The 22,362-nt window shown below is 41.9% G+C and overlaps 2 protein-coding genes and 1 non-coding gene across 10 annotated transcripts in view; all 3 read left to right on the forward strand.

The window, feature by feature from the left end:
* LRP8 (LDL receptor related protein 8) overlaps positions 1-7,592 on the forward strand; it is a 79,957-nt gene extending 72,365 nt beyond the window's left edge. For 5 of the 8 annotated variants that reach the window (XM_060621513.3, XM_060621514.3, XM_060621515.3 and 2 more), the window contains 2 exons: positions 547-723; positions 3,000-7,592. In XM_060621513.3, the coding sequence (XP_060477496.1) occupies positions 547-723; positions 3,000-3,038 (216 nt within the window). In that variant the 3' untranslated portion in view covers positions 3,039-7,592. The remainder of the gene's footprint in view (positions 1-546; positions 724-2,999) is intronic. The other 3 variants (XM_060621516.3, XM_060621517.3, XM_060621522.3) reach the window with 1 other exon arrangement.
* A 127-nt stretch (positions 7,593-7,719) lies between these two features.
* TRNAK-CUU (transfer RNA lysine (anticodon CUU)) lies at positions 7,720-7,792 on the forward strand. Its single transcript has one exon. It is a non-coding gene; the product is annotated as a tRNA-Lys (tRNA).
* Positions 7,793-11,392: 3,600 nt separating this feature from the next.
* MAGOH (mago homolog, exon junction complex subunit) lies at positions 11,393-20,263 on the forward strand. Its single transcript, XM_060621533.2, has 5 exons — positions 11,393-11,577; positions 13,705-13,763; positions 14,390-14,500; positions 18,836-18,918; positions 20,029-20,263. The coding sequence occupies exons 1-5, from the start codon at positions 11,490-11,492 to the stop codon at positions 20,126-20,128; spliced, it is 441 nt and encodes a 146-aa protein (XP_060477516.1). The 5' UTR covers positions 11,393-11,489; the 3' UTR covers positions 20,129-20,263.
* The last annotated feature ends 2,099 nt before the right edge of the window (positions 20,264-22,362 follow it).

A 22,362-nucleotide genomic window follows, 5' to 3' on the forward strand; every position in this document is an offset into this window, starting at 1 on the left:
CGGCTGTGTGTGTCATGCCACGGTGGAGCTCAGGAGTCTCTCTTCCAGGAAGCTTTCCCTGGTTTCTTTGTTCTCCCACAGCCTCTGTCCATCACAGCACCTGTCACACTGTAGTCAACTTGTCTTTTTGCACATTGGTCTCCCCACTAGACCGGGAACTCCTTGAGGGCCGGATTGTCTGATTAATCTGTTTCCCTGGTGCCTAGCACAGAATTAGGTGGCTCCCAGTACATATTTGCTGAACAAATGCTATGGAGACACCAACAGGGGAGCTATTCATTCAGTTTGGGAGATCAGGCAGGGAATGCCTCACAGAGGCTGTGACAGATGATCTGTGTCCTTGAAAGGTTAATAGCAATTATCCAGCGAGAGGAGGAGAAAAATGGCATTCCAGAAAGAAGCATGTGCAAACGCTGAGGGGTACAATAGGGCATGGCTTGTTGGGGGAGCAAGGACCGCAAAGTGTCGAGCAGATGTCATGGTTGTATAGCAGAGTCAGGGGGCTGAGTGTGACCTCATAGGTCATCCAGTCCATCCCCCTGTCAGGCGATCAGCAGCTTTGATCACCCACTGTGGGCAGAGCCCTGTCTTGGGGAGACCAGAGAACTGGAAGACCCAGCCCCTGCCCTCAAGGAGCTTTTTGTCTTGCCGGGGGAACCAAGGTCACAGCTGCACCAACTCCCGAAGAACCCTCTTTCCGAGCTGCCTGTCGTCAAGTGCAAGGTAGGGCAGTGCCACTTTGAGTCTGAGGGGCTGGTGAGTGAGGGCGTGAGCTTAGGCAGGTGCAGCCAATCCCAGGCGGCTTTCCGGTCCTGGAAGGCTGCAGATTGTAAGCTGGGTGTCGGGGCAGAGGAAAGATGAGCTCGTTGCTGACCAAGGAAAGGGTGTGTGGAAGAAATCATCAAGTATGGGGCAGGGCAGTGTGCATTGTACATTATTCATAAGGGAGACATGGGAAATGAAGTTGAGCAAGTGAGGAGGGTCAGCAGATGGCCTTGAGCCTTCCCCTTGGCCAATCACACAAACAGGTGTTTGACCAAGTTTTAAAGACTTGGGCGGGGGTGGGGGACACAGTGGACGAAGCGTTGAGCTTAGCCTGAGGAGGTGGCTCCCAGTGTCACTGCTCTGTAGCCTTGTGGTCTCAGTCACTTCTCTCTGCTCACTTCTATTTGTAAAATTGGAATGATAACCCCCATTCTGTCTGCCTCCTAAATTCATAGTGTTCGGGTGAGACAGCTCACGTGAGAGAGCTTTGTGAGTTATAAAGCACTCTACACGCGTAAAGTAGATGTGTAGAACAAATAACCACTCTGGAGGAGCTATTCCTGATGCCTCGAGGGCCTGAGGAATAAGCTCTTGCCAGTTGCAGAGAAATAGGAGATATTTAGTGAGACCTCCTGTGTGTCAGACACTACTCTGTGTTTTACATACACTTCCTTGTATTGTCTTCACAGTAACTTTATAAAGTTGATGTGATTAGCTGCATTTTGCAGATGGGGAAACTGAGAGTCAGAGAATCTGAATAACTGGCCTAGGGTCACAACTAAGAAGCAGAAGGACCAGGATAAAAACTCCAGTCTGTATGTACACAAAAGTCGGTGCTCTTTCCACTTACATCATGGGGCAGATGGCCTGGAATCTTGTTCAGTATCCTCAACAACCCGTTCTCCCCCCTGCCCTTGTCTTACTCCACCATCACTTCTGGGACCTACCTTTGGCCTAGAGATCTGTCTTGGAGAGAGTGGGAGGATAACAGGACCAGAAGAGAGTCTCAAGTGTCAGTGCTAGTAGAGCAAGGCCATGGTATTCTTGCAAAGCCCAAAGATGATCTGAAAGGCAGGGGGGTCACTTTTGATCGTCTGTAGGCTGTCCAGAGATGGGAAATGCTAGTCTGGTTCTATTTTATTCTGCTGGTCAAGTTGGTCTAGAATACTCTAGACCTCATGTGTGTTACTGTATTAAGCACTCTATAGACATTACCTCATCTGCTTTCTCAACGACTCTATGTGGTAAGTCCTGTTATTCCCATCTGACAGATGAGAAAACCAAGGCTCTGAGGGGTGAAGTGGTTAGCCCAAATTCACTTAGCTATGAGAAAGATAGCAAAACACTGGGGTCTGCCCAAGGAGTGTATCCAGGAAATGGAAGAGTGGCAAGCAGGATTACATCAGGCCCAGTTGGGGAAAGCTTGATGTGTAACCCAGAGGAGAAAACACTCAGAAGGAAAGGAAGAGAACTCAAACACTATCCTCATATTTCAAAGGTTGTCTGTATAGAACCCTCTGGGTCTAAGAGAATCAGGGAACATCAGAATATTTAAAGAAACAGATTTCATGTCAGTATAGGAAAGAAGTTAAGTCCACTGTCCACTGTTCCAATGGAATAGACCACCTCAGGGGCTAATGGGTTCAGTCCAGTACAGTCAGCCATTTGTGGGCAGGTAAGTCTAGCTAGACTAGTCTAGCTAAGTCTAGTCTATCTAATGACTAGAAAGTAAGGTTGAGGGAAAAAGGAATTGAATGTAATCAACTTGTATCACATTCTGATTCTGTATAATCAGGAGGGGTGCGACAGATTGCCTTCCTAATTGTGACTCACAAGCTAGAGACAAGCGGCTAATGGCCTGGGATTAAACATTTGCCAAAGCTAAGCCACTGAAGTTGAACAAATCTAAAATCCTATAAGGAAGGACCGAGGAAGTTGAGATCTCTGCAGGGATCCTTTACAAAGAGGCAAAAGCTACAACTCTGGATTCACACAGATCTGAGTTCAAATTTTAGTTCACCCATGTGCTATGTGATCCAGGACAAATGTTGTTAAAGCTCATCGAGTCTCAGTTTCCTCATCTATAAAATAAATATGACAAACCTGTCTCTTGGGGTAGTATGAAGATTATGTGAGCTAATGCCTATAAAGTAATAGAATGTCTGGTGCTTTGTGGGCACTCAATAAATAGCTCCTGTGGGTCTAATGGTGATTTCTTTGCTCTGTCTCCCCAGCGAGTGGCATTAAGCCTTGAAGATGATGGACTGCCCTGAGGATGGGACCACTCCCTTCGTGCCTCATGGAATTCGGTCCCATGCACTACACTCTCTGGATGGTGTATGCCTGGATGAAAGGGTTTTCTGTATATGGGTCTGTGTGAGTGAGTGTGTGTATGTGTAATTTTTTTTTTAATTTATGTTGCAGAAAGGTAACCACAAAGTTATGATGAACTGCAAACATCCAAAGGATGTGAGAGTTTTTATATGTATAATGTTTTATACGCTTTTTAACTGGTTGCACTACCCATGAGGAGTTCATGGAATGGCTACTGCTGAGTGACTAACATGATGTACATAACCAAATGGGGCTGACGGTCCAGTAGCTTACTCATCATTTTAAAACTATATTTACAGAGGGTATTTGGTTTGCGGGGGATTTTTTAGGTTTTGGAGTTTGGGGTTTGATTTTTTTTTTTTTTTTTGGCATATAAAATGATTATGCTTTGTGGCTATCCATCAACATAAGTAAAAAAAAAAAGACGAAGAAGAAGAAAAAAATACTTCAACTCCCTCCCCCATTTAGATTATTTATTAACATATTTCAAAAAGAAGATTAGTTCTATAAATAATTTAGAGACACGAGAGTATTTATTTTTGGTATGATTGGCCCACCATACAGACTCTGTGTGCATTTACGTTTATATGTGTATGTGTGTGAGAGAGAGAAATCTGTAGAGAAGAGGCGCACCTGTGGCTGTTGTTCAAGTACATAAAGATAAGTATATTGTAAAACAGTCCACAGAGGGGTATCTGTGGTTTTCAGAGAAGCCTTTGGAAATTTGGCTCAAAAAACAGATGCCATGGTTTGGGCAAACATGTGGTGGGAGAAGCAGATCTTTTCCACCTCTGGCAATTTCTAGGACCCCAGTCAGTCATGAAAGGCCTTGCAGTTCACCTGTGGCTGCCGTGACTCCCACTTGGGCTTTCTCTTCTGTGACTGAGGCCAGTGCACAGGCTTTGCACGGCGCCAGGAGGTCTCATGAGCTCACATGAGAACATGCCTGAACCTCGGCTACTCCTTGTTGTAAAGCTCAGCGTTTCAAGTAACTGCATTTTCCTTCAGGATGCTTGGGTTGACTTCATTATGTTTCCTCTGAAGCACTCCTACTGCCATCCTTTCTTGTAGAGAGCTAAGTGGAGGCATTTCTAGAACAGCCCAAGTTTACTGTAGAGACTGGTGCAGGCACCGAGATATGCTCAGCCTCTGAGATATGCTGTGAGCAAGGATAAGGACAATGGAATAGGTTTTGTTACATCTCTATTTCTCCCTTCCTTTACTCTCTACCATTTCCTTTAGGTGGGGAATACAACATAGGTTTGCTACCATCATGTGTTCATATCGATGAAAGTGGCCAAACTTGAAGTCCTACTGAGGGAGACATGGCATACACCACATTATAGTATATTGGATGTATATGTTCAAACAGGGATTTGGTTTACTGCTTTGTAAATAAAAGGAAAAACTCTGGGTATATGTATAGATTTTTTTTTTTTTTCATCATGGACACTTTTGTTTTTCCTGGGCCTTGGGAGAGGCGGGAGAAATGCTCTTTTCTCTTTGCGGGGTCTACCATTGAAAACATAATCCTATAGTCCCAGAGGAATTCTGTCCCCACTGGCTCTCTTATCCAAGGTCTGATCTTTTAACTCTGCTGTTCTGCCACGTCACTCCCACCAGACAGCCAGGAACAAGACACGTAAGCAAATTCTGACACCACCCACCCCCAGCTGCCCCCAACTCAGTGAAGTTTGGATGTCTTACCAGCGTGATACCCTTCAAATTTCCAGGCAGGCACTCTGGAGTTCTAGAACCCTGTTCCTAGGACCTTTCTCCACATCACTCACGGTCTCCTAACTTCTGACAAAAACAGCTGTGTTCTGGAGCGTCGGCACCATGCTCTGCATAAACAAGCAATTTCCTCATGATAAGCATGTGTTGATAGTCCTGAAATATTCATTGAGAGGCACTGGACCTAGAATGACCAATACCAAATAGGATTTTAAAAACAGGTGGCCAACTCCTATGGAGCTTAATTAGTCACTACTACTCTTTCAAGAATGAAAAGTAAAATTATTTTTGACTGAATAAAAATGACAAGAAATATTGAGACTTACACAAAACAAGCAACTTGTTCGATAGCCTGCCTCCAAAGAAACAATTTCCTGGGGAAATGATGCATAGTTTCAGTCAGAGCCTGGTCTTCACACACACACAAAAAAATGAGAAAAGTCAGGATGGCTCAGCCTGAGACTTCAAAATGATGGCGAAACACAACTTTCTCAGAGACATCCATGTTTCCTGAATATGTTACAAGTGCAGTTTGAAAGAGACGCCCATGGGAGCAACCTACAGAAGACAAGTTGCAGAATCCTCACGTGTGGGATGGTAGTCAATAAGATGAAGTCTGAGGAGGTCATGTCCGTCCTCCCTCTCTAGTCTTGGAGGCTTCTGAGCCTCATTCTGAGGTGTAGTTGCGTTTCTGTTGCCTTTTGCCCCAGTGCTACCATGTATCTACAGCCAATACCCAGATCATAGAGTCATTGGATTTTAGAGCTGGAAGGAAGCCTAGAGATAATGCCAGGCGGGTAGAAGATTTATCAGACAATTTCTTCTTTGTTTAAAAGAAACTGGTCCCAGGCCTTTTCCTTCTCCAAGAGACCACTTTGAACTGCCTGAATATTATACCAAACCTGCTACCTATCTTATGGCCTATCTTTCCAGAGGAATTATGAAGACACTGGCAGAAAGAGCCTTCCAGAAACAGAAAACGAAAATTTTATTTATTTACTCTTGATAGCATGATTATTTATAAAATAGGTTGACGTGACCTTTAACCTCAAGATGAGATGGGAATTCAGTTTATGGCAATAAGTACTATCGGTCCTTCCAGTTTTCTCTGTGATTGCAGTATATTCATTCACTGAAACCATTTGCTAGGTACCAACTAAGTGCCAGGCACTGCAGATGTACAGGTCAAGCAGATGTTTTCTGTCCTTACGGAGGAGTTCACGGTAACAATAGAGTAAGTCATGCGGAAACAAAAAGAATAGATTCTTTCCAGAGTAGTATTAAGGCACAAAGGAGAGAGAGGTCACTTCTACACAAGGAGATGAGGAATGGGGTCAAGAAGGGCATTGTAGAAGTGACCTTGCGCTAAGTCTTGAAAACTAAATAGGGGTGTCCAGGCTGCTTCGGGCAGAGGAGACACAAGGGCATGAAACAGCACGGGGACTTTACAGAGCTGCATGTAATTCATCATAAAGAGCAAAAGGTTCAAGGGGGACTTAGCAAGAAATGAGGCTGGATGGAAAGACAGGTTCAACGTAAGCACTTTATAGAATACTTATGTTTAATTTCTGATTCAATTATGCAAACATTTCTAAGACATTTATTGTGTACGAGGCACCAAGTGCATCATGGAAAATTCATCAGGATGCATCGCCAGCACTTTGCCGACAGGACAGTCTTTAGCCTCAAGCTTTCCAGTGGCCAAAGGGAAATAGTGACTGCATTTCATACGTTCGAGTTGACTTTTTTTGAATATAAGGGCAATGGAATTGTCACAGAAGCATTCCATGTTGTCAAGAGCCTCTGAGATTTTTCTCAACAGTGAGAAAATGAAATTTTGGAGATGTGTAGTCTGCAGAGGGAACCCCGAGCACTGTCAAGTCAGGTGCTGGTGGGAGTCGGGAGAGAGCACAGGAATGTGAGCCTCACTCCTCTCCCTAACTCCAGCCACACACTCTTTATTTCACAGAATTTAAATGAGTTAGCAATTAAACATTCAGAGTAAATAACTTCCTTTCCCATCAATGCATGAAGATAGAGTATCGGAGTCTTCTCACGCTGTATTTTTTAGGGTATTGGGGATTTTCAGGACACAGAGAACTTAGAGGTGGAGGAATTACAGCTTCAAATTTTCAGTTAATATAAGAAATCAGGAAGCTCTGTTCATTCAGGCTATGCACCATGTGCATAGTCAAGAATCAGCAGAAACCCTCTGCATTTGCAAACACTTTGTGCTATAAAAAGTAATTTTAAAAAAGCCACCTGTATATGTATATATATATATTTAAAGACATGAAGGTTTTGATACTTTTTTACAAAAACTACAAGAGAAAACATACCTGTACAAACCATGTGTTTTAAAATAGCATTTTGTTCTATACAGCCGTTGTTAATTTGGGGGTGAAGTACTGGTTTGCAGATTGCATCACATTGTACCCAAATGAATTATCCTTGTTTGTCTTCCCCCCCCACCCCCGCCCCCCACCCTCGAATGACCATATTTGATGTAACAGGCATGTTAGAATGTTGGGTCACACTAACCGTTTCTGCTCTTTTTGTCTTGTCATTCCGAGTCCCATTAGCTTCTGTGCCCAGTGCCCTTTGCAGTCTGGTTTCTGTTCCAGAAGCAAAGGGTGGTGTGCTGCATCTCACTAGCTGTACTGACATCATCTTGGTGAACGAAAAACCAAATGTGAACATTTGTAAAATGGGTGCACTGTTTCTAGAGAGAGATTAAATTCATTTTTTAAAATCTGAAAGTATTGTTTCATGGTGATGCTTTAATGGGGGGGGCGGGCGGTGAACTATCATTGATTGAGTCCCTAATGTGTACCCGGTATTCTACACAAATTATTTTAGACTTCAACAATCTTGTGAGATCGGGCTGCCTGGCTGGCTCAGTTGGTAGAGCATGAGACTCTTAATTTCAGGGTCGTGAGTTCAAGCCCCATGTTGGGCATGGTGCCTACTTTAAAAAATAAAAATAAAAAATACATTTAAAAATGATTTTAAGTCCTGTGAGATAAATACTATCAATATTATCATTCCAATTTTATAGATGAGGAAATAGGTGAAGGAACTGCCTGAAGTCACACCGTTACATTTAGTATCCCCAAAGTACACGTAGCACATGTAGCCCTTCTGGACACATGGCGTTCTCTGCCTAGATTTTCCTTCTCTGCCTCTTCATCTGGCTAACTCCTGTTTGTCCTTGATATTCCTTTTAGGACCATTCCTCCACAAACCTTTCTCCATTCTCTTAGACCCAACTCCTAGGGTTAGGCTTCCACAGCAAATTTGCCTGTTTGCATACCAACACTTCTGCCCCACCTCTGCTTCCAAGCCACTGAGGTTGCTTTTACCAAGGTCACCCAGGACCTCCTTGATTATAAATCTTATAAATACTTTCAGTCTTTATCTCCCTTGACCTGGAAGCGGTATTTAACACTGCTGACACTCCTTGGATCACTCTTATTTTGGCTCACATGACAGCATATTCCTGGTTTTTCTCTGGCCACATCTTCTCCTTTACCTACCCTTTCCGTTATGGTATTCTGTCTCAAATCCATCCGCTTTTATTATCTCCATTGCCACTACCTGAGTACAGGTCACCATTATCTTGGTTAATCATGATCGTAGATTAACAACTACTTATCTGAAGTTCATATTTCTAATTCTTTCCATTTTCCAATCTACAATATTGCAGCCAGAGTGATTTTTTTCTAGAATGGAATAGGTTGCATCACCACCACCCTTTCTACTTCGCTGCTTAAAGCTCTTCCTCGGTTTCCCTTGCATTAAAATCCAATACCTTTGGGTTGTAGCTCACACTCCTTAATATGGCTTGTAAGCCACTTGTCTTCTGCCCCGTCTCCAACCTCATTACTATATACACAACCTCATTCTGTATTCTAACCACACAGTTCTGGGCCCTCTGTGTGCAACATTTCCTTCAGGAAGGCAGCCCTTAAGCCCCTAGACTGGATTAGGAGCCATCCTATGTGCTTCCATAGTATTCTGTGTTTCCCCTATTTGTAACCTTTATCTCTACATAATAATCACTCGTATGCTCCTTAATTGCCTCGTCTGCAAGTTCTATAAAGGTCTGTCTTGCTCACTGTTGTATTCCCAGCACATAGCACAGTAAATGCTCAGTGAATCATGCTGAATTCAGGCACATCAAATACACAGACCCTGTTCTTTGAGCTACACCATGTTGTCTCATGCCCCCAAACCTGGATCACTTTACAGCCTGACTGGAGTCCAGTGTCCTTTAAATTTTCTCAAAACTTTTGTTATTTACCACATCTGCAGATGCCTGGATTCAGCAGTTACACTATAATTTTTATAATTTCACTCTTGGAAAATAACCTCATGGTGATTACCTGATGTTTCTATATACTTAATTTCAATTACCACCTCAAGATTGTTGTGAGGATGCAAAGAACAAGCACTTATTAATGGGTTCACATTTATTAGGTGCTTAATACCTGGTGATTCCCTTCTCTTTAAAAAAAATTTTTTTTAATATTTGTTTATTTTTGAGAGAAAGAAAGACAGAGCATGAGCAGGGGAGGGGACAGAGAGGAGACACAGAATCAGAAGCAGGCCCCAGGCTCTTAGCTGTCAGCACAGAGCCAGATTTGGGGCTTGAACTCACTGCGAGATCATTACCTGAACCGAAGTCAGTTGCTTAACCGACTGAGCCATCCAGGTGCTCCCCGCCTTTTTAAAAAAAATTTTATTTAAAAAAAAATTTTTTTAAATGTTTATTTATATTTGAGAGAGAGAGAGAGAGAGACAGAGTGTGAGCAGGGGAAGGCCAGAGAGAGGGAGACACAGAATCGGAAGCAGGCTCCAGGCTCTGAGCTGTTAGCACAAAGCCCAACGCGGGGCTTGAATTCACGGACCGTGAGACCATGACCTGAGCTGAAGTCAGACACCGACTGAGCCACCCAGGCGCCCCTTAAAAAATTTTTTTAAAGATGTTTATTTTTGAGAGAGAGACAGAGTGTGAGCAGGGGAGGGAGGGGCAGAGAGAGAGAGGGAGACACAATTTGAAGCAGGCTCCAGGCTCTGAGCTGTCAAAACAGAGCCCGTCTTTCTCTTTTTCATACAATTCCCTTGTTACCACCCATATCCAGTGTTTTTTAAAAAAATGCCTTATGGTTTTATAGCAATTTACAGTTTGCAAAGTATTTTACCAGTTTCCAGAATATTGTTTCCTATCCTTACAACAGTCCTGCCAGATGTAAAACATTATTTTGCTTATTTAAAAAATAAACTTGAGGTCCAAAAAGTTAATCAGTTCACCTTCAGTCACAGTGAATCACAGTCATTAACACAAGCCTCCAGTGATTTTTCCCCATCCCACGCACTCTATACTCGGCTGCCGATTATTTTTTTCAGGAAGAAAGGGAGTAATGGTAAGACTGGGAATGAGAATCAGACACCCCTACCTGAATACAGAATAGTATACAGTTATAGTAGCCAGGTCCCAAGAATGATGCCATCTCAGCACTGTCTCTAGAACCGATTTCATTACCTTCTCTGGCTGGAACTTAGATGAGCCTAAGCAGGCTTCTAATAATTAGGATTTTGATTGTCCTTTACCTACTCACGGAGGAAAATTTTTCCACAGCCGGAAAACTTTCACTGAGGTCAACCACTTTGACCTGAAGAGACAAGGGCCTTTTGGGCATTTGTCTTCAGACATGGCTTATCTGGGGTGCTTTGCAAAAAAAAAAAAAAAAAAAACAAACAAAAACAAAAAACAAAAAACAAAAAAAACACCAATGTCTACCGTGAGAGAGCTTGATTAATTGGTTTGGGGTGGGGCTCAGGCATCAGTATTTTTTAGATGCTCCCAAATGACTCCATTGCGCGGCCAGGGTTGAGAATCACTGCTGGGTAAAAAATGTATAGAAAACAAGAGTAGGAGATCAAATATTCAAATTAAAGTTCTACTCACAGCACCTTCTCTAGAGGCCAGTGAGGTAGAAAGGGAAAGGGAAAAAGAAATAAAAAGTATTAAGAGATAAAATGGGAGGTAAGTTAGTTCCAGGGAAATGGCAATCTCCACCCTGGATTCTGGAAAAGCGTCTCTGGGAACGGTTTTCTTGAACTGGTCTGTGAACAGTAAAGTTCAGTTGGAGCCAACTTTTGACACATGTACCATTGAGTGAATTCTAGGGAGTCAGGTCGTTTAACCACGTTTTACTACTGAGACCTAGATCCAGAGATGGTGAATAGATTGTTCGACTCACACAAGTCGAAGCTGGAAGGGCGCAGCCTGGAAGGGCGCAGCACTCGGGATGCTCAGCCCGAAATCGAAACAACGCCCCCACCTTCCAAGGAAACCCAGAGGCACTGGAGCTGCTACTGGCCTGAGGCGTTAAGAAAACCCTGGAAAGCGAGCCTCAGCCTCGTTCCCGCCTCTGGTCGAGGAGGCGGGGCAGGTGGAAGAAGCCTTGTTTCCGCTGGGGAACTGGCCAGACTTGTCCCCACTTCCGGGATTGGGGGGCGACCGAGGCGCTGCGCTAAGGCGGACCGTGTTGCCTTTACGTCACTTCCGCGCGCCCTGGTAAACGTCAGTGCTGGGCGCAAACAGTGGCGGTGAGGTTTGCGGGTAAAGTTTGGTTGCTTCCTTGCGAGCCATGGAGAGTGACTTTTATCTGCGTTACTACGTGGGTCACAAGGGCAAGTTCGGCCACGAGTTCCTGGAGTTTGAGTTCCGACCAGACGGTAAGAGAGGCCTCTGGCCCCCGGGAGCGAGGACTGGGCCTGGGGTCGGGCGAATGGGGAGGCCGGGGTTCCGGAACGTGCGAGGAGCTAGAAAAGGAAGGGACTGTTGCCTGCGGCTCGGATCTGAAAGGATCACTCCTGTGTCCGCTCCGCTGGTTCTTTCCATATGCAGGGACTTCTGTTTGGTGACATTTTTGCCCAGAATGCTTCATTCAGCAAACATTGATTGAGTGCCTACTTTGCCAGGCTCTCTTTCACATTCTGGGATATAGGAGTGAATGACAGACAAGCTTCCTCTCGTGGAACTTGTATTCTGGTGCTGGGAGAGATATCCTAAAAGAGACTCCAGATAGTGACAGAGTGGTCAGAACGTAAAATGATGGAATAATTGCTGGTGGGCTGCTTCTAAGCGGGATAGCCACTGGCGTGCTCTCTGAAAAGGTAATATTTAAACCGAACTCTGATTGACAGGAAGGAGCCAGCCTTGTGAAGCTCAGGAAGAATGAGCAGTTCTGGACAGAGGGAGTAACAAGTGTTAAGGCTGCAGGGCATGAATGAGCTAGGCATGTTTCAGGTGGCTAGTATGGCTGAAGAGTAGAGAGCTCTGGAAAGAAGAGCAGGAGACAGTGTCAGATAAGTAGCCTGGGGCACACCATGTAGGTCTTTATAGGCCATGGTAAAGAGTTTGGATTTTATTCTAAGTGCAGCAAGAAGCAGTTGGAAAGATTTAAGGAGAGAAGAGATGTGATCTTTTCCTGAAAAAGCATTCTACTTATGGGCAGGAGTGGGAACGGGTACTTATTAGGAGACAGTTACGTGTTCCAGACAAAAGGATGTTGGTTGGGACTAGGGTGCTAGTAAAAGTGGACAGAAGGATTTAGGATACTATTGGAGGCAGAACCAATAGGACGTTGCTGTTTGATAGGATTTGGGAGAAGGGCCACCGTGGTGAAGGAAAAGGAATCAAAAATGAAAGAAAACTCCCACTAAAGGGGGGCACAAAGATGAATCAGACAAACCCCAGCTGTAAACAAACAATGACAAGACAGTGTTTTGGGTGCTGTGGTAGAAACAGATCGGACTCTGGAACAGAAAGAAGGCACCTAACCTAGCCTGAGAGTCAGAGGAAGCTTCCGGCATACAATGACTTGATGAAAGGAGGAGTGTTAGTCTTGAGTACTGTGTAGGAGTTGGTTAGGCAGATGAGTCAAGGCATTTGGACAGCATTGACATCATAGAGGCTGAAAACCAAAAAGAGCATGGGATGTTCCAAGCAGAAACCAAGTAGTGTGATTAACTCCAGCTATGTAAGAGAGGGCTGTTGCAGGAGTGAGCCTGAAAGGCAGGCAGGGGCTCAGTTTAGCAGTTTGCCATGTTGAAGAATTTGGATTTTATCAAGAAGGCAGTGAGAAACTATTGTCAGTACCAGAGTAGCCTATTTAGATTGGTCTGTTACTTCATCACTTTGTCTACTGTATGGAGAATGAACTGAACCAAAAGAGAGACAAGGCAGTGAGGCATCAATTAATTTGGATCTTTTTACATGTGTGCCTTCTATTCTATAGGTAAAAACAAAACAAAACCTTCATACCCACCATATACCCGATTAGTTTTTTGGATGCACATATACACAGAGGGCCTTATATGCCAAATATGCTCAATAATAAAATCACAACTTTTCCATCACGGGAGTAGATCAGAATGTTGCATGGTCACATCAATATACGTAAACAGCATTTTACAGTTTTCAGGCTGCTTTCAACTCATTTGAGCCTCAGGAGGCCCTGTGTGCAAGGAAATTACCAATTATTATCCCTGTTTTCAGCTGAGGACATTAATTTGCAGAGATAGGATTTGCTTTTGTTCTTTTACCACACGTGAGCCGCCTTTGCAAGAATTATAATTCAGTGTCAGCAGTACTTTTGGCTTTGAGGCTATCTAATAGCCTAAAGTGAAGAACTGAAAAGACTGCTATTGTTGGAACCCCAAAAATATAAATAGTAAATCTGTTAGACACTGAAGGGAAAGCTGGTATACATTTTAAGCAACAGGTGATAGTCTGGGTGAGCTAATGATGCTTTATTCATATGTTTTTATTATACATTGAATGTTTTTTACTCCTCGCAGGGAAATTGAGATATGCCAACAACAGCAATTACAAAAATGACGTCATGATCAGAAAAGAGGTAATGAGCCTTCTGAGAGCCTTTCGTTCACTGCAGTTTAGCCTTTTGTCTTATTTTTGTTCTTTCTGGGAGTAGTATTGAAAAAGAATAGAGAGGGGCACCTGGGTGGCTCAGTCGGTTAAGCGTCCGACTTCAGCCCAGGTCACGATCTCGCAGTCTGTGAGTTCGAGCCCCGCGTCAGGCTCTGGGCTGATGGCTCAGAGCCTGGAGCCTGTTTCAGATTCTGTGTCTCCTTCTCTCTCTGCCCCTCCCCTGTTCATGCTCTGTCTCTCTCTGTCCCAAAAATAAATAAACGTTAAAAAAAAAAAAAAAAACTAAAAAAAAAAAAAGAATAGAGAAGCGTAGATATATCTATAGACACCTAAAGTTTTTCTCACATCTTCTTTTAGTTTATATTTTCTTTTACAGTGCTGAATCAATTACTGGTAATCATTTAAAGTCTTGCAAATGTTGGTTTAAACTCTGAATCTGCTACTTATTAACATCATTGAACACATGTTAGATGCCAGGCATGGCACTTGGTATTTTACACACGATTTTGTTTAACTGATTGTAAGCCTAATCTTTCATCACTATCTGAGTCAGAACACTTGCAACTTAAATTCCATTTTTCAATTTGCTTTCAGGCTTATGTACATAAAAGTGTAATGGAGGAACTGAAGAGAATAATTGATGACAGTGAAATTACCAAAGAGGATGATGCTTTGTGGCCTCCTCCTGACCGAGTAGGCCGGCAGGTGAGTGTTTTAGCAACTATCCTGTATTGCAGAAATCTTACAAATAAGGTGCTCTGCATATGACATTGAAGCTGTGTTGTGTGTGTGTGTGTGTGTGTTACGGAACCCAACACAAAGCAGATTACCAGCACTTTGTCTTAAGGAGGCAGTAATCCCACAGGGAGGATACAGAGATAGCAAGTGGTGTTTCTGACCACCTAGAGCCCAGCCCTGGATTTCTCCATGTAACTCTCCCCACAGCCCTTCTCAGAATTTTCACTGCCCACCTCACTTACTGAGTAACGACTATGGACAAAGCAGTGTGAAGATACAAAGATAAATAGAACATGGCTATTTCAGCAAACTAAGTATGTGTGTTTAAATTCATGGCTTATACATTTATTCTGAAGACTTATGGTAATTAAAATAAAAGCCAGTGTCATATTTGACTGTGTTAATAGGAAAGCTATTTCTCTCTGCCTCAGCTGCTCCCTTCCTAATCCAGACGTCTAACTGATTTCCTTGTTTCTTGTCCTGTATAGCCCATTTTTCCATCCTGAAGCCAGACTAATCTTTTAAAATGTAAATGTATGTATTCCACTAATTTTAAATTCTCCACTGCCTTAATTCCATTTAAAATAAAATCCACGGGGGGCACCCGGGTGGCTCAGTCGGTTGAGCGTCCGACTTCGGTTCAGGTCATGGTCTCACGGTTTGTGAGTTCAAGCCCTGTGTGGGGCTCTGTACTGGCAGCTCAGGGCCTGGAGCCTGCTTAAGATTCTGTGTCTCCCTCTCTCTGCCCCTCCCTTGCTCATGCTCTGTCTCTCTTTCTCTCCCCAAAATAATAAACATTAAAAAAAAAAATTTTTTTTTTTTTTTTTTAATAAATAAAATCCAGGGGTACCTGGGTGGTTCAGTTGGTTGAGCTCTGACTTCGGCTCAGGTGGTGATCTCACAGTTGGTGAGTTTGAACCCTGCACGGGCTCACTGCTGTTAGCGCAGAACCCAATTCAGATCCTGTGTCCCCCTCTCCCTACCCACTGCTTACGCTCTCTCTCAAAAATGAATAAACATTTATTAAGTAAATAAATGAATAATAAAATCCAAACTCCTGCCTTATCTTCGACCATTCACACAATCTCTTACTGTGTTCAGACCTTACTGACCTAATTTCTGTTCCTCAAGACACAACTAGGTTGTTCTTAATTTAGGACATTTACATTTGCTACATGCTATCTGGAATGTTCTATCCAAGACTGTCTTTATTATTGCAGGCTTCAAACATCACTTCCTCAGTGATGTCTTGCCTATCCATCCAATCTAAAATGTCCCTCCCCATTTTTTTAAAATAAGATCTGTTTATTTTCCTCCTAGCATTTATTACTGTCTGAAATTGTCTTGTTTGCTGTCATGTATCCCTTTTCCTCCCCCACTACAAGAGACACACATATACCCACACAAGCTCCTTGAGTACAAGGATTTTGCCTATTTTTTTTTCACTGCTGTATCTCTAGTGACTAAAGTAGTGCTAGTGTGTAGTAAAAGCTCAGTAATAATTACATTTATTAAATTAATGTAAAAACCCAGATAAGTTCATTTGTAAATCACCTCAAAATGATGGGCAGCTCTTGAGGAAGAGTGAAAAAAAATCCTCAGTACTTTCTAACGTTAATTTCTAAAGTTGATTTTTAATTTATGTACATAGGATCTCAGTAGAATCATATGTACACATTTTGCTTTACCATTTGTAACATTTTCAGCTCTATTAACTCACTCAACAATCACAATAGTCCTGTGAAGAGGACATGGCATACTCTTAGGCACTAGCAACAACCTGTCGGATAGGGTAATTATGACGAAATTCCATTTGTCATCCCAGCAAAAGCTATAAAGAACTTGGGACTAAAAAAATTTTTTTAAAAATTTCTTTTTTTAAACTTGCTGGCTCAGTTAAGCACCTAACTCTTGATGTCAGCTTAGGTCATGATCTCACAGTTTGTGGGATAGAGCCCACATCTGGCTTCACGATGACAGCAAAGAGCCTGCTTGGGGTTCTCTCTGCCCCCTCTGTCTCTGCCCCTGCCCTCCTGCTCGCATGCTCTCATGCTTTCTCTAAAAAAGAACTTGGGGGGCATCTGGGTGGCTCAGTCGGTTAAGCGTCTGACTTTGGCTCATGTCATGATCTCAAGGTTCATGGGTTCGAACCCCACGTTGGGCACTGTGCTGACAGCTTGGAGCCTGGAGCCTGCTTTGGATTCTGTCTCCCTCTCTCTCTGCCCCTCCCCCACTCACGCTCTCTCTTTCTCTCACAAATAAACAAAAAAAAAAAGAACTTAGTAAATTTAACAAGATGTATAAAACTTACGGGAAAGGGCTTTATGAAGGACAAAAATATGTATCATTTTTATGGACGGAAAGATTCAATATTGTATCAATTTCATTAAAATTTATAAATTCAAAAAATCATAATAATTTATAAATTCATTGCAATTCAAATCAAAATCACAACAGGATTTTTCCTAAGACCTAAGAGAGCATTAAATTCATGGAAGATCAGGGGTGCCTGGCTCAGTTGGTTGAGCGTCTGACTTCAGCTCAGGTCATGATCTCATGGCTCATGGGTTTGAGCCCCCCATCAGGCTCTGCGCTGACAGCTTGGAGCCTATATCCAATTCTGTGTCTCCCTCTCTGCCTCTCCCCCTCTCACACTCTGTTTCTCTCTCTCAAAAATAAATAAACATTAAAAAAAAATTCATGGAAGATCAAAGGGACAAGAGTAACCAAGATAATTTTAAAGATTTCTTGAAAAGGTATAGTCATTTGTACTGTGGTATTGCCTCAGAATTGGCCAGTAAACCATTGGAACGAATAGAGCCCAGAAACAAACCCATGAAGATTATGGGAACTCAGAACAGTGTACAACAGAGGTGAGCTTTCAAATTAATAGAAGTAGGATGGATTGTTTAACAGTTATACCGGTACAATTTGCAGTATGTTTACAGAATATTTTTAAGTTAGACCATTTATAGAAACAAAGCAAGATTGTAAAACATAAAAGAAAACTTAATCTTCTTATTTCTGAGTAGAGAAGGAATATTTTAAATTCTTCAAGGGAAAAGACTGATAAATTTGACTTCTTTAAAGTTAAAACTTCTGTTTTAAGACATCATGATAAAGTTGAAAGGCCACAGACTGAAGGAGGATGTTTGCAAAACATCTGGTAAAGGGTTTTTATATCCAGCCCTTAATGTATATTAAGCCCTACATTGGGCTCTGCACTGACAGTGCCAGGCCTGCTTGGGATTCTTTCTGTCTCTGTCTCTCCCTCTCTGCATGTGATCTCTCTTCAAAATAAATAAAGTAATTAAAAAAAGGATATGAGAAAGAAAAAGATCTTACATGGTAGTGGGAATAACATCAGTACAGGCATTTTAGGAAATAATTTGATAGTATCTGGCAAAACTGAAAAACCTTATACCTTGCTTCTAGGAATTTTCCTAGAGACATTTTCACATACATATAAGGAGATGCATGAAAGAATATTCTTGCCACATTGGTTACAGTAAAATAAATTGGGAATTTAAGTCTGCTTCAATAGGGCTATGATTGGAATATTCTAAAGCATTTAAAACTAATGAACTAGGTCACATACAAAAACAGTGTTGATGAAAAAAGCAAAAAGATGCATATAGTATGATCATTTACGTAAAAATGGAAAAACATACCACCAAATCAAAAAACATGAGTGGAAAGAATACGCCTCAACTTCTGGGATGCAGGAAGGAGAATGGAATGGGGAGGTGGACCTAAACTTTGTAGGTGTAATGTTTTATTTCTTTAAAAAAAAAAAAATCTGACACAAGTTTGACATACTATTAACATTTTCACATCTGGGTGTTAAGAACATCAGTCTCATAGTTTTCTATATTTTCTGTTCGAAGTCTTTTCATAATTGAAAACTATAAAGCAAAAGAAATAGAAAAATTTAAGAAAAAAGAAGTAGGGCTCACTAGATTGTAAATTCCACAAGGGCAGAGACCTTTGTTTGGTTTTGCTGATCTGTCCCAAGCACCAAGAACAATAGCTAGCACACAGTGAGCATTCCCCCGTAGATAGTTTTTAAAGATTTAGAAATTGGGAAATTTAGAAATTGAGACCCAAGAGCATACAAGGATGAAACCAGTATTTAATTTCTTTGTTTCTAGTATCCAGCACAGTTTAGTGATCAGAGTGAACTGGTCTTGTTTATGTGACCATCTGTCATCGAGTTTGTATGACTTGACAGATGATGCATCTTCTGCGGGGTTGATGAAAAATCCAACTTGGCTTGACCTAGTTTTTTTTAAATGTTTCTAGGAGCTTGAAATTGTCATTGGAGATGAACACATTTCTTTCACAACATCAAAAATTGGTTCTCTTATCGATGTCAATCAATCCAAGTAAGTGTACATGATCCTTATATCCAGATGTGTGTGTTTTAAAGCAGATTGATAAGAAGCCTTAACCAAATTGGGACCATCATGGTAAGATCTTGTACAAATGCAATACAGAAGGGGTCAGCTTTGTTCTCATAGAGACTCCACATTATTTTCAGGGGCTTGCTCCTGTTGCTTTTGATGTTTTATTCAGTCATTGGTACATACAGCTTCTCAGTGACACGAATGGAGTAATGTCATAGGAGCAGCCAAAGTAGGTAGGAATCTGGCCAGAACAGAAAATGAAATATACCAAAAAGGAGCTTGAGATAAACTGTACAGTCAGTGGATCGATCTGAACACCTTCCTCAGTGTTGGCCATTCAGACTAGCACATCTTACAGTCTATGGTGAAACTTGCAACTGTTTAGAATACAAATTTAAAAATCATGTTGTCAGTAGGGCAGATTATAGAGTTAATACATGAGTTTGCATGCTACAAAGAGCCCTTAGAATTTGGCAACCTCTGTGGCTCCTGTGTTTTGAGGATTTAGAATTATATATGCCTCACTTTTAGTACATGTCACACATAACTGTCTTCTCTTGGACAGTCCTCTTGTTCTTAGCTAGTTGTTTCATAGTAATCTTCAGCCTCTTGGTCCTGCTTAGTACTACTACTTTTTTAAAAAGTTTTCCTAATTCTGAAAGTAATACATGCTCACTGTAGAAAATACAGAAAAATAAGGGGGAAATCACGCATAAACTTACCAATTAAACAACCATTATATCTCGAAGTATTTCTTGTCTATTTTCTGTGCATTAAAAACTATATTTTAAAAAGTACAAAAAATATATTTGAGATCAACAATCTATTTTAATCATGATTTTTTTCATTTAATATAAATATTTCCCTATTAAAAACGTTAACATTTTAAATGACCTCATAATAGTCTATTTTAATATATAACACATAGCCTTTTCCTTCAATAACACTTGGTTATTTTTAAAGTTTTAATTTTGTATATATCTTTATGAAGAATATCTTGGTACATAAATAATATGGGTTTTTTAATGCATGGGGTGTTTTGGCCAGTTTTTTCAGCTTTTTAAACATATTTTTCCTCTTGCATTATAGGGATCCAGAAGGCCTACGAGTATTTTATTATCTTGTCCAGGACCTAAAGTGTTTGGTCTTCAGTCTTATTGGATTACACTTCAAGATTAAGCCAATCTAGATTGAATATTGGTGTGGACACACGGGGGGTTGGGAGTACCTGTTTTTAATTACCATTATCAGGAAATTTTTGTGTATATCAGGGCAATATTTTTTTTATAAACTATAAACGTCTTTAATAAATACATTAACAAAATGCGGTTTTTTTATTATTTCATAAAGAACTGAGCATGTGAACTTTTCTGTTATTTTTTTAAAACACTACTATCGTATGTGAAGTGTGGCCAAAAATCTAATCAACTCTAGATACAACTAACAATTTATAGGAATAAGAGAATAGAGAAAAAAGTTATCAAATACAATAGAAATCCAATCACCAATATCCAGAGGAAATTCCAGGGCAGAGGATCTGGTTTTTTCAATAAACAAATTGCAAACATAAAATAGAGATGGGGTGAGAACCAGATTTAAGGAGATTAAAGATGATTTAAGAGGCACATAATTTGGGGCACCTGGGTGGCTCAGTTGGTTAAGCATCCAACTTCAGCTCAGGTCATGATCTCACGGCTTGTGAGTTCAAGCTCTGCGACGGGCTGTGTGCTGACAGCTCAGAGCCTAGAGCCTGCTGCAGATTCTGTCTCCCTCTCTCTCTGCCCCTCCCCCACTCACGCTCTCAAAAATAAACACACATTAGAAAAAAACCACATAATTAGTACACTATTTGACCCTATTTGGGTCATGATTCAAAAAACAAAATTGACATCATTGAGGAAATTTGAACACTGGATATTTTATATTAATGAAGTATTGCTAAATTTTTTAGGTGTGAAGTGGTATTTTTTTCCTCCAGCTTTATTGAGATATAATTGAGGTTGGGGTTTTTTAAATCATCTTTTATAGATACATCTGCAGGTATTTCAGTATGGAGGAAAACATTTTGGTTTAATACATTACAAGGGATAAAATGCCTGGTCTCAGAAAAGTTTTCCAATAATCCATTTTAAAATCAGAAATACCGGGGCGCCTGGGTGGCTCAGTCGGTTAAGCGGCCTACTTCGGCTCAGGTCATGATCTCACTGTCCCTGAGTTCGAGCCCCGCGTCGGCCTCTGTGCTGACTGCTCAGAGCCTGGAGCCTGTTTCAGATTCTGTGTCTCCCTCTCTCTCTGACCCTCCCCCGTTCATGCTCTGTCTCTCTCTGTCTCAAAAATAAATAAACGTTAAAAAAAAATTAAAAAAAATAAATAAAATCAGAAATACCAACACCCATTAACAACTGATACCTAACTGATATGGATACTGTGGGAATTTGTTCAGCAGGTGTATTTGTAGGAACGTTTTCTTGATGTTAAATCGCACTGCTTCCTTAGCCAAGGAAGCTTCCTTGCTGGTTGAACAGATTGTGGGTGCTGCAAGGAGCTGGGCTTAACAAATCTCATTTGAGGGGAAGTGATTAGGATAAGCTCAGGTCCCTTAAGACAGGCCAGCTTGGGACAGGTCCCAAGTCTTCTGACTCCTAGGCCAGTGTCTCCCCCTGAACCCTCCTCCAACACACACAGTGCCTCCTTCAAAGATTACGGGCCAGCAACTTAGGTGCAGATCTGGGACCAGAGATATCAGGGCTCCTAACTGCAGTGTATATCCCCACTATAGAAGGGTTCCCCAGGGCAATGAATCAAGTTGGTGGTAAAGTAGCCAAGCACAGTCACTCCAAATTTTAAATGGCCATGAGAACCCCAAAGGCTCTAGGTCTCAAATGGGCTGTTCCTTGGGACACTCACAGCTTTTGTATGGTCTCAGATGTGCCCTGGGTAAGAGGACAGTTAAGGCAAGGTTCAGTAAATGTACACGGAGCCCAAAGAAGAGCCCTTGAAAGGGAGTGGCTCCTCTTGGAGACTGCAGTGAGAGATGTGTACACGGGGCAACCTTCTGAAGGCAGGTCTCCGGGGGAAAAGAGGAAAGAGCAGTTTAGAGATGAAAGGCTCCATCCCCCAAAATCAGCGAAGCTGGCTGTGGGCAAGGGGAACTGACGTGATCTAAAAAGCCTCAAAAGGCAAGCAGGAACCAAGTGGTTGTTGGGTGAGAGACCAGACTAGTTAGGAGCCGGGAAAGAACTGAGGAGCAGGAAAAAGCCCTGGCCGAAATTTCGTGTAGGGACTATCTTGTTTGCTACGGTATCCCTCAAACTAGCATAGTGCTGGCACGAGATTGGCAATCAGCAAATTGCTGACTGCTGGAGGAAGGATTCGGCGGGTCTGAGTTCAGGCTAATTGCGGACTCACGACACCTACACAGGT

Source organism: Panthera onca, chromosome C1, assembly GCF_046562875.1.
Source record: "Panthera onca isolate mPanOnc1 chromosome C1, mPanOnc1 haplotype 2, whole genome shotgun sequence".
Lineage (NCBI taxonomy): Eukaryota > Metazoa > Chordata > Mammalia > Carnivora > Felidae > Panthera > Panthera onca.

Bases quoted from the DNA above. Each gene is read 5' to 3' on its own strand.
- MAGOH (XM_060621533.2), top strand. From the start codon at position 11,490: ATGGAGAGTGACTTTTATCTGCGTTACTACGTGGGTCACAAGGGCAAG. The intron at 11,578-13,704 runs GTAAGAGAGGCC...TACTCCTCGCAG, and splicing joins GTTTGAGTTCCGACCAGACG to GGAAATTGAGATATGCCAAC. The intron at 18,919-20,028 runs GTAAGTGTACAT...CTTGCATTATAG, and splicing joins ATCGATGTCAATCAATCCAA to GGATCCAGAAGGCCTACGAG.